Source organism: Urocitellus parryii, chromosome 3 (genome assembly GCF_045843805.1).
Source record: "Urocitellus parryii isolate mUroPar1 chromosome 3, mUroPar1.hap1, whole genome shotgun sequence".
In the NCBI taxonomy this organism is placed as follows: Eukaryota; Metazoa; Chordata; class Mammalia; order Rodentia; family Sciuridae; genus Urocitellus; species Urocitellus parryii.
This window is the reverse complement of record NC_135533.1, coordinates 170,226,284-170,243,326: the sequence shown is the minus strand read 5'-3', so window position 1 is coordinate 170,243,326 and position 17,043 is coordinate 170,226,284. Positions and strand designations below refer to the sequence as shown.

At 36.3% G+C, this 17,043-nt stretch overlaps 1 protein-coding gene across 1 annotated transcript in view; it reads left to right on the top strand.

Moving 5' to 3' along the window:
• Sfmbt1 (Scm like with four mbt domains 1) overlaps positions 1-17,043 on the top strand; it is a 139,973-nt gene that overhangs the window by 83,647 nt on the left and 39,283 nt on the right. The window contains exon 5 of the mRNA XM_026388573.2: positions 9,685-9,773. Coding sequence (XP_026244358.1) covers positions 9,685-9,773 — 89 coding nt within the window. The remainder of the gene's footprint in view (positions 1-9,684; positions 9,774-17,043) is intronic.

Genomic DNA, 17,043 nt, shown 5'->3' with positions numbered 1-17,043 from the left:
AATTAGATTGATTATAATGATTTAATATACATAAAACAGAAGAAGAAAACCAAAGGAATGAAACAATAAAATACAATAAACTATAATATAAATAAACTTTGCTGGAATAAAAGACAATGTGAAGTTCATACTATAAAGCTCATTAAGTATGTAGGAAAATCAAATGAGAACCACTGTATCAACGTGTGTTCTGGCTGGCTACACACCAGAGTATATACCTGTAATCCCAGAGGATTGAAAGTTCTAGGCTAGTCCAAGCAATTTAGTAAGACCCTGTCTCAAAAATAAAAATCAATAGGTCTGGGAATGTAGTTCAGTAGTAGAGCATTGTGTAGTATGTGCTTAGACACTGAGTTTACTCCCCATTAGTGGGGGTCGGGGAAGTTCCAGTGAAATTATTGAAGTTTAAGGCAAAAAATAATTCTTTGGTTGTTTATGCAAAAGACCAGGTTTCTTGCAAAGGAAAGGAAACAAAGTTGTCATGAGAGTTATTAACAGTAGTGGTTTATACCAAAAGATAGTGGAACACTTGAAATACAAATTTAAGAAATTCAATGAAAGAATATAACAAGGATTTTAAATCTAGCCAAGCTGAATTTTAGGTATAAAGATCGTATGAAAACTGTTAGCAATAGGTAAAGTACTTGAGGAACATTGTTCATGGGAACCTTTCATAAATTTTCTAGAGAATGAACTTTAGAAAGCCAAATGAATGAAGTAATGTTAGCATAAGAGCTATTAGTGACACATTAAATATATATTATAGTTGTATAGTATACACTATATAATTAAAGGAGACATTGTACTATGTAAGGGAACTCTGACAATGTAGATAGAATATCACTATAAAAATATGGGACATAGTGGGGAAAGCATATAAGTAGTGGTATAAGTTTACTTATTGCCTTTTGAAAATTTTAACTGTCTTTATTGTCGTGTAATTTAACTAGTTACCTGTTAAGTTTTAGCAGGGAGTATGAATTGAGATGCTGAAGTTTACTAGAGGAGATGTTAATGTTTAGAGAGAAAAAAAGAAAATAGTCCCAAAACAAGACTAAAAGTATTATATAAATGTGTTAATATAAAAGTTAGCAGAAAATATAAACTTTTCTTTCTTTTTTTTATTGGTTGTTCACAACATTACAAAGCTCTTGACATATCATATTTCATACATTAGATTGAAGTGGGTTATGAACTCCCAATTTTACCCCAAATGCAGATTGCAGAATCACGTCGGTTACACATCCACAATTTTACATAATGCCCTATTAGTAATTGTTGTATTCTGCTACCTTTCCTATCCCCTACTATCCCCTCTCCCCTTCCCTCACATCTTCTCTCTCTACCCCATCTACTGTAATTCATTTCTCTCCTTGTTTATTTTCCCATTCCCCTCACAACCTCTTATATGTAATTTTGTATAGCAATGAGGGTCTCCCTTCATTTCCATGCAATTTCCCTTTTCTCTCCCTTTCCCTCCCATCTCATGTCACTGTTTCATGTTAATCTTTTCTTCCTGCTCTTCCTCCCTGCTCTGTTCATAGTTGTTTTCATTATATCAAAGAAGACATTTGGTATTTGTTTTTTAGGGATTGGCTAGCTTCACTAAGCATAATCTGCTCTAGTGCCATCCATTTCCCTGCAAATTCCATGATTTTGTCATTTTTAAGTGCTGTGTAATATTTCATGGTGTATAAATGCCACATTTTTTTTTATCCATTCATCTATTGAAGGGCATCTGGGTTGGTTCCACAGTCTAGCTATTGTGAATTGTGCTGCTATGAACATCGATGTGGCAGTATCCCTGTAGCATGCTCTTTTAAGGTCTTCAGGGAATAGTCCGAGAAGGGCAATAACAGGGTCAAATGGTGGTTCCATTCCCAGCTTTCCCAGGAATCTCCATACTGCTTTCCAAATTGGCCGCACCAATTTGCAGTCCCACCAGCAATGTACAAGTGTACCCTTTTCTCCACATCCTCGCCAGCACTTGTTGTTTGACTTCATAGTGGCTGCCAATCTTACTGGTGTGAGATGATATCTTAGGGTGGTTTTGATTTGCATTTCTCTGACTGCTAGAGATGGTGAGCATTTTTTCATGTACTTGTTGATTGATTGTATATCCTCCTCTGAGAAGTTTCTGTTCAGGTCCTTGGCCCATTTGTTGATTGGGTTATTATCTTATTGTCTAATTTTTTTGAGTTCTTTGTATACTCTGGATATTAGGGCTCTATCTGAAGTGTGAGGAGTAAAAATTTGTTCCCATGATGTAGGCTCCCTATTTACCTCTCTTATTGTTTCTCTTGCTGAGAAAAAACTTTTTAGTTTGAGTAAGTCCCATTTGTTGATTCTTGTTATTAACTCTTGTGCTATGGGTGTCCTATTAAGGAATTTGGAGCCCGACCCCACAATATGTAGATCGGAGCCAACTTTTTCTTCTATCAGAAGCAGAGTCTCTGATTTGATATCTAGCTCCTTGATCCATTTTGAGTTAACTTTTGTGCATGGCGAGAGAAAGGGATTCAGTTTCATTTTGTTGCATATGGATTTCCAGTTTTCCCAACACCATTTGTTGAAGATGCTACCCTTCCTCCATTGCATGCTTTTATCCCCTTTATCAAATATAAGATAGTTGTAACTTTGTGGATTAGTCTCTGTGTCCTCTATTCTATACCATTGGTCCACCCGCCTGTTTTGGTACCAGTACCATGCTGTTTTTGTCACTATTGCTCTGTAATATAGTTTGAAATCTGGTATCGCTATACCGCCTGATTCACACTTCCTGCTTAGAATTGCTTTTGCTATTCTGGGTCTTTTATTTTTCCATATGAATTTCATGATTGCTTTATCTATTTCTACAAGAAATGCCGTTGGGATTTTGATTGGCATTGCATTAAACCTATAGAGAACTTTTGGTAATATTGCCATTTTGATAATGTTAGTTCTGCCTATCCATGAACATGGTGTATTTTTCCATCTTCTAAGATCTTCTTCTACTTCTCTCTTTAGGGTTCTGTAGTTTTCATTGTATAAATCTTTCACCTCTTTTGTTAGGTTGATTCCCAAGTATTTTATTTATTTTTTTTTTTGAGGATATTGTAAATGGAGTGTTTTTCCTCATTTCCGTTTCAGAAGTTTTGTCGCTGATATACAGAAATGCCTTTGATTTATGCGTGTTGATTTTATATCCTGCCACTTTGCTGAATTATTTATTAGTTCTAGTAGTTTCTTTGTAGACCCTTTTGGGTCTTCTAGGTATAGAATCATGTCGTCCGCAAATAGTGATAATTTAAGTTCTTCTTTTCCTATTTTTATGTCTTTAATCTTTCGTCTGTCTAATTGCTCTGGCCAGTGTTTCGAGAACTATGTTGAACAGACGTGGTGAGAGAGGGCATCCCTGTCTTGTTCCAGATTTTAGAGGGAATTCCTTCAATTTTTCTCCGTTCAGAATGATGCTAGCCTGAGGCTTAGCATAGATTGCTTTTACAACGTTGAGGTATGTTCCTGTTATCCCTAGTTTTTCTAGAGTTTTGAACATAAAGGGATGCTGTACTTTGTCGAATGCTTTTTCTATGTCTATCGAGATGATCATATGGTTCTTATTTTTAAGTCTATTGATGTGGTGAATAACATTTATTGATTTCCGTATATTGAACCATCCTTGCATCCCAGGGATGAATCCTACTTGATCATGGTGCACAATTTTTTTGATGTGTTTTTGAATCCGATTCGCCAGAATTTTATTGAGGATTTTTGCATCTAGGTTCATTAGAGATATTGGGCTGTAGTTTTCTTTCTTTGAGGTGTCTTTGTCTGGTTTCGGAATCAGGGTGATGTTGGCTTCATAGAATGAATTTGGAAGAGCTCCCTCTTTTTCTATTTCCTGAAATAACTTGAAAAGTATTGGTATTAATTCTTCTTTAAAGGTTTTCTAAAATTCCACTGTATATCCATCCGGTCCTGGGCTTTTCTTGGTTGGTAGTCTTTTGATTGCTTCTTCAATTTCATCCATTGATATTGGTCTGTTCAAATTGTGTGTATCCTCCTGACTCAGTCTGGGCAAATCATATGACTTAAGAAATTTATTGATGTCTTCACTATCTTCTATTTTATTGGAATATAGGTTTTCAAAATAATTTCTAAATGTCTTCTGTATTTCTGTAGCATCTGTTGTGATATTGCCTTTTTCATCCCGTATGTTAGTAATTTGAGTTCTCTCTCTTCTTCTCTTCGTTAGCATGGCTAAAGGTCTGTCGATCTTATTTATTTTTTCGAAGAACCAACTTTTAGTTTTGTTAATTTTTTCAGTAGTTTTCTTTTGTTTCAATTTCATTGATTTCCGCTCTGATTTTAATTATTTCTTGCCTTCTGCTACATTTGCTGTTGTTTTGCTCTTCCTTTTCTAGGGCTTTGAGATGAAGTGTGAGCTCATTTATTTGTTGGTTTTTTCTTTTTTTGAGGAATGACCTCCAGGCGATGAATTTCCCTCTTAAAACTGCTTTCATTGTGTCCCATAGATTCCGATATGTTGTGTCTGTATTTTCATTTATCTCTAAGAATTTTTTGATTTCCTCCTTTATGTCTTCTGTAACCCATTGATCATTCAGTAACATATTGTTCATTTTCCATGTGATATAGGATTTTTCCTTCCTTCTTTTATCATTGATTTCCAGTTTCATTCCAGTATGATCAGATAAAATGCATGGTATTATCTCCACCCCTTTATATTTACTGAGGGTTGCCCTATGGCATAATATATGGTCTATTTTTGAGAAGGATCCATGTGCTGCTGAGAAAAAAGTATATCCATTTGATGATGGTTGATATATTTTATATATATCAGTTAAGTCCAGGTTATTGATTGTGGTATTGAGTTCTGTAGTTTCTTTATTCACCTTTTGTTTGGAGGATCTGTCCAACGGTGAGAGAGGTGTGTTGAAGTCACCCATAATTATTGTGTTGTGGTCTATTTGATTCTTGAACTTGATGAGAATTTGTTTTATGAATGTCGCAGCACCATTATTTGGTGCATAAATATTGATAATTGTTATGTCTTGTTGGTGAATGGTTCCTTTTAACAGTATATAATGTCCTTCCTTATCCCTTTTGATTAACTTAGTCTTGAAGTCGATTTTATTCGATATGAGGATGGACACCCCTGCTTGCTTACGAGGACCGTGTGCGTGGTATATTTTTTCCCATCCTTTCACCTTTAGCCTGTGTATGTCTTTTCCAATCAGATGTGTCTCCTGGAGGCAGCATATTGTTGGATTTGTTTTTTTTAATCCATGATACCAGCCTATGTCGCTTTATTGGAGAGTTTAAGCCATTAACATTTAGAGTTACTATTGATATATGGTTTGTACTTCCAGCCATGTTTGATTATTTATCCTTTTTTTAAAAAAAAATTTAGTTTGTTTCTCCATGATTATCTTTCCCCTCGCCCTCTGTCTTTACCGAGGCACTTCCCTCTGATGGTTTTGGTTATTGTTTTTCATTTCTTCCTCGTGTAGTGTTTTGCTCAAAATGTTTTGCAGTGCTGGTTTTCTGGCTGCAAATTCTTTTAACTTTTGTTTATCATGAAATATTCTTATTTCGTTGTCATACCTGAAGCTTAATTTTGCTGGATACAGAATTCTTGGTTGGCATCCATTGTCTTTCAGTGTTTGAAATACATTGTTCCATGACCTTCTTGCTTTCAGCGTCTGTGATGAAAAATCCGTTGTTAACCTTATTGGTTTACCCCTGAATGTAATCTTTCTCTTTTCTCTTGTAGCTTTTAATATTTTCTCTTTGTTCTGTATATTGGATATCTTCATAACAATGTGTCTTGGCTTTGGTCTACTGTGATTTTGTGTGCTCGGTGTCCTGTATGCATCTTCAATTTGTATATCTGTTTCCTTTTTTATTTCTGGAAAGTTTTCTGTAATTATTTCATTCAGCAGGTTACTCATTCCCTTGGTTTGAATCTCTGTACCTTCTTCTATCCCGATGACCCGTAAATTTGGTTTTTTTATGTTATCCCATAACTCTTGGATGTTTTTCTCGTGATTTTTTACCAGCCTTTCTGAGTTGGCTAGACTCTTTTCAAGATGACATATTTTGTCTTCATTATCTGACGTTCTGGCTTCTACTTGATCCACTCTGTTAGTGATACTCTCAATTGAGTTTTTAATTTGGTTTATCATTTCCTTCATTTCTAGAAGTATTGTTTGATTATTTTTAATAATCTCTATCTCCTGATAAAGATGCTTAACTTCTTCTTTTATCTGTTTATGTAATTCATTCTCAATGTGTTCTTTCGCTGCTTGAATTTGCTGTCTCGTATCCCCTTTAAGGTTCCATTCCATCTGTCTAAGGTGTTCCTTGAGTTCTTTATATGACCATTTTTCTGATGACTCTAGGTCCTCCTGAATATTTAGGCTGTCCTGCATTGTTTGTCCTACTTTTCTTCCTTGCTTTTTCAAGCTGCTCATGTTACTTCTTATTCTGTTTGACTGCTGAGTTACTGTTTACTCCTATAAATTTATTTGATGCTTGGGAGGAAAGGTATTAGAAGGGAAGGGAAGAAGTCACTAAAGAGAATGAGGGTAAGCAGGTAGAATTCAAGGAAGGGGGAATAAGAAAATTGAAAAGAAATGAAAAGACAAAAGAAGAAAAAAATAGGAAATAAAAAAAGAAAAAAAAATTAAAAAATAATAAAAAAAATTAAAATTAAAATTAAAAGAAAAAAAATTGAAAAAACAACAGGAAAGAAAAATGAATGAAAGAAAAAACTCAAATCAAAAAAAAAGAGAAAAAAAACCCTAATAAATGCAGTCTTAGAGTTTGATTAACTTCTCTTCCAGTAGGTGGCGCTGTGCCCACCAGGCCAAGTTTCTCTTGTCAATACGCGGGAACCAATCACTGTGCAGCAGCTCCTCCTCCCAGACTGGGCGAGTCTCCAATCCTGAGTGCCTAGGGCCTCCTCTTGTGTCTAGTCACTTCCCCACTTTTCCTCTAGCCAGGCCCCTCTCACTGGTGCCGCTCACCACAATACTGGCTACACGCCAGGTCTGCTGCTCCCGGGAGCCCTGTTTTTATGAATGCCTGGGCACACTCTCCCTGTCTGCCATTCCCTCAGACCCTAAGTTTGTAGAGCTTGGGGCTGAGAATCCTCAGCGAATTTTACTTGCCCTCCGGTAGCCACACCCCCGGTAGCTGGTGCAAGAGACCTCAGGTGTCAGCACTGGTGGGAGCGGTAGCTGGGAGTTCCGTGGGTCCCGCGCCACGTCTGATTCTCTCGGTCTGGCTATCACGCTCACGGGAGAGCTGGGAGGGGCCCTTATGGGAGAGCTGGGAGGGGCCCTTAAGGTTTCCCCGATGTGTGGAGAGGGAAGGCTAGGGGATTACACACCTGTAGCCGCAGGTTTCAATGAAGTTATCGCCTCTGCCGCAGTCTGGTGACGTCAGTTCTCTGCCATGGTGGTATCTCTTGCAAATGGCGACAGTTTGTTTCCCTTTGCCGGGTGACCAATGCAACGGGTGGGTCCTTACTGTCTCTCCCAAGCCCCGTTTCAAACCTGTGGCCACTACCTATGAAGGCTCGGTAGGCATTTACCTCAGGAGGATCAGAAGGGCTGACCAGTTGTTTCAGCCGCATGGATTAGTGCTGAGTCACAGCTGTTTGTCTTCGGGAAGCAGGCGAACGGGAGCTTGAATTCAGCCGATCCGGGCTCCTAAACTTTTCTTTTTTCTTTTTTTGGTACTAACATTTACCACTGAGCTACATCCCCAGTCCTTTTTATTTGTTATTTTGAGATGAGATCTCACTAATTTGCTGAGACTAGCCTTGAAATTAGGAAACTCTTGCCTCAGTCTCCTGAGTTGCTAGGATCATAGGTGTGCACCATCGTGCTTGCTGAAAATACAAGCTGTTTTATATACCAAGATAGATTTAAAAAGACAAAGAATATGTGCAAATGGATCACATGGTGAAATATTACACTTGCAAATAATGTACATAACATTTAACAATGACAGAATTGAGACCATCCATACTGATAGTATGGCACAGTGGTGCAGGTCTATAATCCCAGCTCTTCTGGAGGCTGAGGCAGGAGGATCACAAGTTTGAGGCCAGGCTTGGGAACATAGCAAGACCCTGTCTCAAAATTAAAAAAGGGGTAGTGTTATAGCTCAGTGATAGAGCACCCCTGGGTTTAATCCCTACTGCTATTTTTTAAAAACAATGTTTACTCTTACTCTTTTTTAAATTCTAATTTGTTATACATGATAGCAGAATGCAATTCATTTTATATTACACATATAGAGCATAATTTTCAAGACACTAATTGTACACAGAATATTTTCACACCACTCGTGTCTTATACATGTACTTAGGATAATGATGTCTAACTCATTTCACCATCATTCCCATCCCCTTGCCCACTCCCTTCTCCTTCTTTCCCTTTGCCCCATCTAAAGTTCCTCCTTTCCTCCCATGTCCCCACCCACCCTGTCCAATCACCATTATGAGTCTAGAACCCCATATCGAAGAAAACATTCGGCCTTTGGTTTTTTGGGATTAGCTTGCTTCACTTAGCATTATATTCTCCAGCTTCATCCATTTGCCTGCAAATGCTATGATTTTATTCTCTTTTAATGCTGAATAATGTTCCATTGCGTATATATACACCAAAGTTTCCCTATCCATTCATCTACTGAAGGGCATCTAGATTGGCTCCACAGTTTAACTATTGTGAATTGTGCTGCTATAAACATTGATATGGCTGTGTCCCAGTAGTATGCTGTTTTTAAGTCCTTTGGGTATAAACCGAGGAATGGGATGATTGTTGGGTCAAATGGTGGTTCCATTCCAAGTTTTCCAAGGAATCTACTCTTACTCTTCTATTAAAAGTTGAAAAAAAAATTAACGTTGGCTACAGTGATTTCAAATATATATCATATATACTTTAATTTATGACTTCATAGTAAAATTTTTAAACAAGACCCTAACTGATAGCCTTTGGAGGATGCCAAGGAAACTATTTATTTTAAGGGCTGATAAATATCAGGAAAGAATAAAGAGTATCGAGCACTACCCTGCCTTCTTTTTGTGAACTATCCTTCAGGGTAAATAAATATTTGAAGAAGAAACTTTTGAAGTATTTTGGTTAATAAATGATGAAGGAATTATAGAATTAGAATATTATCATTTTTTAGCCCCCTAGTGAATCAGTATTAACTATAAAATCTGCTAATGACACAAAAGGACAACCAGACCTTAGCTGCCTTTTGATGGCACCTATAACTCCACTCATGAAGCATTCTTTCCATTCCTTCCCCTCCAAAAAAAAAAGGTCAGATCTGCTAAGTCACCAAGACTGGTCTTGAACTTGCCATCCTCTCTCAGCCTTCTGTGTAACTGGGATTACAGGTGCCACCACACCCATCACTGAGTTGTTTTGTTTACAACACCTATTCTCTTTGTTTTTTACACAGTTCTTATTAAATTAATCACAAAGAAGTTCTATCTATGAGGACTTTTTTTTTTTTTTTGGTCTTTTCAAGCTCCTGAATAAACAGTGCATTGAAGTCTTAGATTTTAAAATGAAAAACACACCTCAAAGCCATTACCATGTGTTTAGTTCCTTTGTGTTCTTTGGCTGACACATGAGTAACAGTATTTTTTTTTTTTTTATCTAGGCATCAGAGATAAAGTGTCCGATTGGGATACATTTCTGCAGCAGACCTTGATAGGAGCTTGTAGTCCTCCTGTTCCGCTGCTAGAGGGCGTAAGTATTACTACATGCCAAACCAGCATGGAAAAAACGTTTGCAAAGAAATAAATTGGTTGCTAATATGCTGCTCTGAAGGAGAAAATCATTATTACTAAAGACATAGGCGTAAGTATTGAAAAATTTAAACATCCTAAGAAACTGAAAACTGGTGGCTGTCTTAGTGCCCTAAAATATTGATTCTGGATTCGTTGCTAAGACATACAAAACCAGTTTTCTAGATTCTTATACACAGTTGGAAAATGAGGTCTTTTAAACTCTTAACTATGGAACTGAACAGGTGTTGATTCTGCTTCAGAGGGTACATTTGTAACTCTTACACCAGATAACTTGAGACCCTTTTTCTTTTTTCTCAGAATACATTGGACCTTTCTTACTCCTACCTGCTTTCAGCAGTCCTTTTAAGTTAGTGTAGCTTTTAAGGGCTGGGGTTATGGCTCGTAGAGTGCTTGCCTAATATGTTTGAGGTACCGGGTTTGATCCTTAGCACCCACATAAAAAATAAAATAAAGATATTGGGTTCACATACAACTAAAAAATAAATATTTTTTAAAAAGTTAGTGTATCTTTTGAACTTGTTAGTGAATATAGATTTCTTGATTACATAATTAATTTATTGTTTATTAAATTTCTAAATCATATGTTGTCACTTTCTAGTATACCTGTAGCATTCTGTATGGCACATGTGAACTGTGATGTATAAAGATTTTTTTGTTTCTTTATCTTCTTGTCAATACATGTTATCTTTTGGTTATAGCTATTCTAGTGAGTATGGTATCTCATTTTTATTTGCCTTTCCCTAAGGGGCTAATGAGGTCAAGCATATTGGCCACTCATGTTTCATTATTGGAGCAGTGTCTTTGCCCATTTTATAACTGGGTTATATTTTTATTATTGAATTATAAGAGTTTCTTATACATTCTAGATATAAATACAGATCAGAGTTTTAAATTTTTTAATTTGTTTTAATTAGTTATACATGACAGTAGAATGCACTTATGAGATATAATTTCTCATTTTTCTGAGTGTACATGTTGTAGAATCACATTGGTCATGCAGTCACATATGTACATAAAGTAATAATGTCTGTTCTGTTCTACTATCCTTCCTATCCCCACATGTCCTCCCCTCCCCTCCCCTCCCCTCCCTTCCCTTCCCTTCCGTCTACCTAATCTAAATTAACTCTATTCTTCTCTAGTTCCCCACCCCTTAATGTGAATTAGCATCCACATATTAGAGAAAACATTCGAACTTTGGTTTTTTGGGATTGGTTTATTTTGCTTAGCATGATAAGTCTCCAACTCTATCCATTTGCTGGCTAATGCCATAATTTCATTCTTCTTTAAAGCTGATTATTATTCCATTGGGAAAAAAAATATATATATATACCACGTTTTATCCATTCATCTATTGAAGAACATCTAGGTTGATTCCATCGTTTAGCTATTGTGAATTGAGCTGCTATGAACACTGACATGGCTGCATTACTGTCATATGCAGATTTTATTAAGTCCTTTGAGTATAAATCAAGGAATGGGATAGCTAGGTCAAATGGTGGTTCCATCCCCAGTTTTCTGAGGAATCTCCATACTGCTTTCCATAGTGGTTGTACCAATTTGCAGTTCCACCAGCAATGTATGAGTGTACCTTTTTCCCTACATCCCTCATCAACATTTATTGTTGCCTGTATTCTTGATGATTGCCATTCTGACTGGAGTGAGATGAAATCTTAGAGTAGTTCTAGCCAGAGCAATTAAACAAAAGAAAGAAATTAAAGGGATACAATTAGATAAAGTAGAACTCGAACTATCACTATTTGCTGAAGAAATCTTAATTGTCAAAGATGTTGAACACTTTTTAATATATTTGTTGATTGATTATATTTCTTCTTCTGTGAAGTGTCTGTTCAGTTCCTTAGCCCATTTATTGATTGAGAGTTATTTGTTTTTTTTTGGTGTTAATTTTTTGAGTTCTTTATATATCCTAGAGATTAATACTTTATTGGAGGTGCATGTGGTAAAGATTTTCTCCCTATCTGTAGACTCTTTTCTCACATTACTGATTGTTTCCTTTGCTGAGAAGAAGCTTTTTAATTTGAATCCATCCCATTTATTGATCCTTGATTTTACTTCTTGTGCTTTAGGAGTCTTGTTAGGGAAGTCAGATCCTAGGCCAACATGGTAAAGATTTGGGCCTACTTTTTCTTCTACTAGGTGCAGGGTCTCTGTTCTAGTGCCTAAATCTTTGATCCACGTTGAGTTGATTTTTGTGCAGGGAGAGATAGAAGTTCAATTTCATTTTACTACATATCAATTTCCAGTTTTGCCAGCACCATTTGTTGAAGAGGCTATGTTTTCTCCGGTGAATGCTTTTTTGGCACCTTTGTCTAATATGCGATAACTGTATTTATGTGGGTTTGTCGCTGTGTCCTCTATTCTGTTCCATTGGTCTACAAGTCTATTTTGGTGCCAATTCCATGCCATTTTGTTACTATAGCTCTGTAGTATAGTTTTTTTTAAAAATTTTTTAAAAAATCGAACCCAGGGCCTTGCACATGCTGGACAAGTGGTCTACTGCTGAGCCACAACCTTAGCCCCTGTAATATGGTTCGAGATCTGGTATTGTGATTCCTCCTGCTTCACTTTTCTTGTTAAGGATTACTTTGGCTATTCTCGGACTCTTATTTTTCCAAATAAATTTCATGATTCTCTTTTCTATTTCTATGAAGAATGTCATTAGGATTTTAATAGGAATTGCATTAAGTTTGTATAACAATTTTTGGTAATATGGCCATTTTGACAATATTAATTCTGCCTATCCAGATTACATGGGAGATCTTTCCATCTTCTGAGGTTTTCTTTAATTTCTTTCTTTAGTGTTCTGGAGTTTTCATTGTAGAGGTCTTTCACCTCTTTTGTTAGATTGATTTCCAGGGATTTGATTTCATTTGAGGCTATCGTGAATGGGGTAGTTTCTCTAATTTCTCTTTCAGTGGATTCACAGATGTAGAAGAATGCATTTGATTTATGAATGTTGATTTTATATCCTGCTACTTTACTGAATTCACTTATTAGTTCTAGACATTTTCTGGTAGAATTTTTTGGATCTTCTAGATATAGAGGCATGTCATCAGGAAATAATGATAGTTTGAGTTCAATCAAATAGGTAATTTGTATTTCTTTAAGTAATTTCTTCTGTCTAATTGCTCTGGCTAGAGTTTCAAAGATGATGTTGAATAGAAGTAGTGAAAGAGGAATTGTCCTTGTCTTGTTCCAGTTTTTATAGGGAATGCTTTCAATTTTTCTCCATTTAGAATGATGCTGGCCTTGGGTTTAGCATAGGTAGCTTTTATAATGTTGAGCTATGTTCCTACTGTCTCTAGTTTTTCTAGTGTTTTGAACATGAAGGTGTACTGTATTTTGTCAAATGCTTTTTTCTACATCTGTGGAGATGATCATATGATTCTTGTTTTTAAGTCTATTAAATTACACTTATTGATTTCCATATGTTGAACCAACCCTGCATCCTGGGATGAACCCCACTTGATCTTTATAATATATTTTTGTATGCAGTTTGGCTGAATTTTATTATGAATTTTTACATCTGTATTCATCAGGGATATTGGTCTGAAGTTTTCTTTCCTTGGTATGTCTATGTCTGGTTTTGGTATCAGGGTGATATTACCCTCAAAGAATGAGTTTGAAAGGATTCTCTCCTTTTCTATTTCATGGAATACTTTGAAGAGTATTGGTATTAATTCTTCGAAAGTTTTACAGAGCTCGGCTGAGAATCTGTCTGGTCCTGAGCTTTTCTTGGTTGGTAGGCTTTTTTTTTTTTAATGATGCGTGGTCAGTTTATTCTTTTTTTTTTTTTTTTTAAAGAGAGAGAGAGAGAATTTTTTTTTAATATTTATTTTTTGCTTTTCGGTGGACACAACATCTTTGTTTGTATGTGGTGCTGAGGATCGAACCCGGGCCGCACACATGCCAGGTGAGCCCGCTACCGCTTGAGCCACATCCCCAGCCCAGTTTATTCTTTATTATTAAATAAAGCAAAAGAAAGGAACAAAGTCACCTCCCTGTTATCACCAGAGTAGAAATCAGTCTTAACATGCATTCCTGTATTTCAATATAAGCAACCAGAGGTCTAGCAAGACGTCTTCTAACCCTTCCGGCCAGCGCAGGTTTTCATTGGAGTTTAAGAAAGGTAATCCCGTTTTCCTTACAAATTTCCAAAGTACCCCAACCTCAGGAACAGGAAGCCCTATCCCAAACATGATGTTCTGCACAAAAAATCCTGGCAGGCAGTGCCTTTGAGGCCCAAGCTTTCCCAGGTGTTCCCTAGGCCCTTGCCACAAGTGCTGCTGTCCACACACCATCTGATGGCGGTTCCTGGTCTAAGTGTCACCCTGGGGGTGATGTCAACACATTGTCACCCCACTGGCCACCAAGGCACCATCTAAAGGACTGCTTCTTTTCTTGCCTCCTATAGCTACAGTTGGTGGGGTCACACTCTGGTAGGGACTGGTACCCTTATCTCTCCTGGAGGTGAAGGATGCCCAGCTTGGGGTGTCCATCCAAGCTGTGCAGTGCAGATGTGTTCACCTGCATTCTGAACCAATCTGCTGAACCAATCAGAAGGCTGACAGGCCTTCTGCCAACACTATCCCAGGGTCCGATTCATTTCAGGGAGACAGATGGAGAGGAGCAAGCACTTCCAGAGCTCAGCAGATGAGGGTTATTAAAGGTCAGCAGGTTCGCAGGTGACAGCCAGCCCTCAGGTCGCGCTGAAGGGCTCATAAGGGTTAAGATGCATCTCTAGATAGTTAAGGTAGCATAACTCTACACAAAAAAGTTTTGTCCTTGCCCGCACTGGAGGACACCCGGTCCTGTTGGTAGGCTTTTGATGGCGTTTTTTATTTCATTACTTGTAATAGAGATATTTAAATTGTGTGTGACCTCCTCCTTCAGTTTTAGTAGGTCTCTAGAAATTTGTTGATGTCTTCTATGTTTTCTATTTTATTGGAGTATAAATTTTCAAAATAGTTTCTAATTATCTTCTCTGCTTCAGACATGTCCGTTGTGATATTTCCTTCTTCATTTTGTAATTTAGTCATTTGAGTTTTCTCTTTTTCTCTTTGTCAGCATGGCCAGAGGTTATCTATTTTATTTATTTTTTTCAAAGAATCAACTTTTTTCTAAAGCCGTGAGCCCCTAAATAAACCTTTCTTCCTCTAAAAAAAAAAAAAAAAAAAAGAATCAACTTTTTGTTTTGTGAATTTTTTAATTGTTTCTTTTGTTTCGATTTTATTGACTTTAGCTCTGATTTTAATTATTTCCTGTCTTCTGCTTTTGGTGTTGATTTATTCTTCTTTTTCTAGGGCTTTGAGATGTAGTTTTAGGTCATTTATTTGTTGACTGTTTATTCTTTTAATGAATGTACTCAGTGCAATAAACTTTTCTCTTAGTACTGCCTTCATACTATACCAGAGATTTTGATATGTTGTATCAGTGTTCTCATTTACCTCTAAGAATTTTTTTAATTTCATGCTTGATTTCTTCTACTATCCATTCATCATTCAATAGTGTATTATTTAGTTTCCATTCGTTCTTTTAATTTAATTTCTAATTTCATTCCATTGTGATCTGATAGAATGCAGGGTTTTGTCTCCGGTTTTTTTGTATTTACTAAGAGTTGCTTTGTGGCATAAGATATGGTCTATTTTAGAGAAAGAGCCATGTGCTGCCGAGAAGAAAATATATTCACTTGTTGATAGATGAAATATTCTATATATGTCTGTTAAGTATAAATTATTCATTGCATTATTTAGTTCTGTAGTTTATTTAGTTTTGTTTGGAAGATCTGTCCAGTAGTGAGAGAGGTTTGTTAAAGTCACCCAGTATTATTGTGTTGTGGTCTATTTGATTCTTGCAATTGGGAAGGATTTGTTTGATGTATATAGATGTTGCATTGTTTGGGACATAAATATTTATAATTGTCATGTCCTGCTGACATATACTTCCCTTAAGAAGTATGATATATCCTTTTTTGTCTCTTCTGATTAATTTTGGTTTGAAGTCTAGTTTATCTGAGATGAGGATGGAAGCCCCTGCTTGTTGATGCAGTCCATATGAGTGATATGTTTTTTTCCATTCCTTTTACCTTCAGCCTGTGAATGTCTTTGCCCATGAGGTGAGTCTCTTGAAGACAGCATAATGTTGGGTCTTGCTTTTTAATCTAATCTGCCAGTCTATGTCTTTTGATTGATGAATTTAGGCTGTTAACATTCAAGGTTATTATTGAAATATAATTTGTATTCCCTATCATTTTGACTTGTTTATGGTTTTTAATTTGATTTAGTTCTCCTTTGGTTGAATATTTTTTTAGTGTAAATCTTCCCTTTCCTGGTTTTTACTTCATCCTCATGGAATATTTTGTTGAGAATCTTCTGTAGTGTAGGCTTTCTACTTGTGAATTCTTTTAATTTTTGTTTATCATGGAAGGTTTTAATTTCATCTTCAAATCTGAAACTTAATTTTGCTGGATATAAAATTCTTGGTTGGCATCCATTTTCTTTCAGAGCTTGAAATATATTATTCCAGGACCTCCTAACTTTGAGAGTCTGCATTGAGATATCCGTTGAGATTTGAATTGGTTTCCCCCTATATGTAATTTGATTTTTTTTTCTCTCATGGCCTTTAAGATTTTCTCTTTATTTTCTTATTATTCATTCTCATTATAATGTGTATTGGTGTGGGTCTGCTGTAATTTTGTACATTTGGGGCCCTGTATGCCGCTTGTGTTTGATTTTCCATTCTATTCTTTAGGTTTGGGAAATTTTCTGCTATTATATCATTGAAAAAAATTGTGTTGTCAAGAAGACAGTATTATATTTTCTTATACATGTTTTATAGTTATAGTTTTAGCTCTTAAATCTAATTCTGTGATCTATTCACATGCCCTTTTAAATCTTGTCTGATAAACACTATTTCAAGCTATTCTTTTTTTTTTTTAAACAACAGTGTACCATTATTACCATTTTTAACATTTATTTTATTCTTTTTTTTTTAAGAGAGAGTGAGAGAGAGAAAGAGAGGGAGGGAGAGAGAATTTTTAATATTTATTTTTTAGTTTATGGCGGACACAACATCTTTGTTTGTATGTGGTGCTGAGGATCGAACCCGGGCCGCATGCATGCCAGGCGAGCGCGCTACTGCTTGAGCCACATCCCCAGCCCTCAAGCTATTCTTTATTTTTTGTGCTCTGA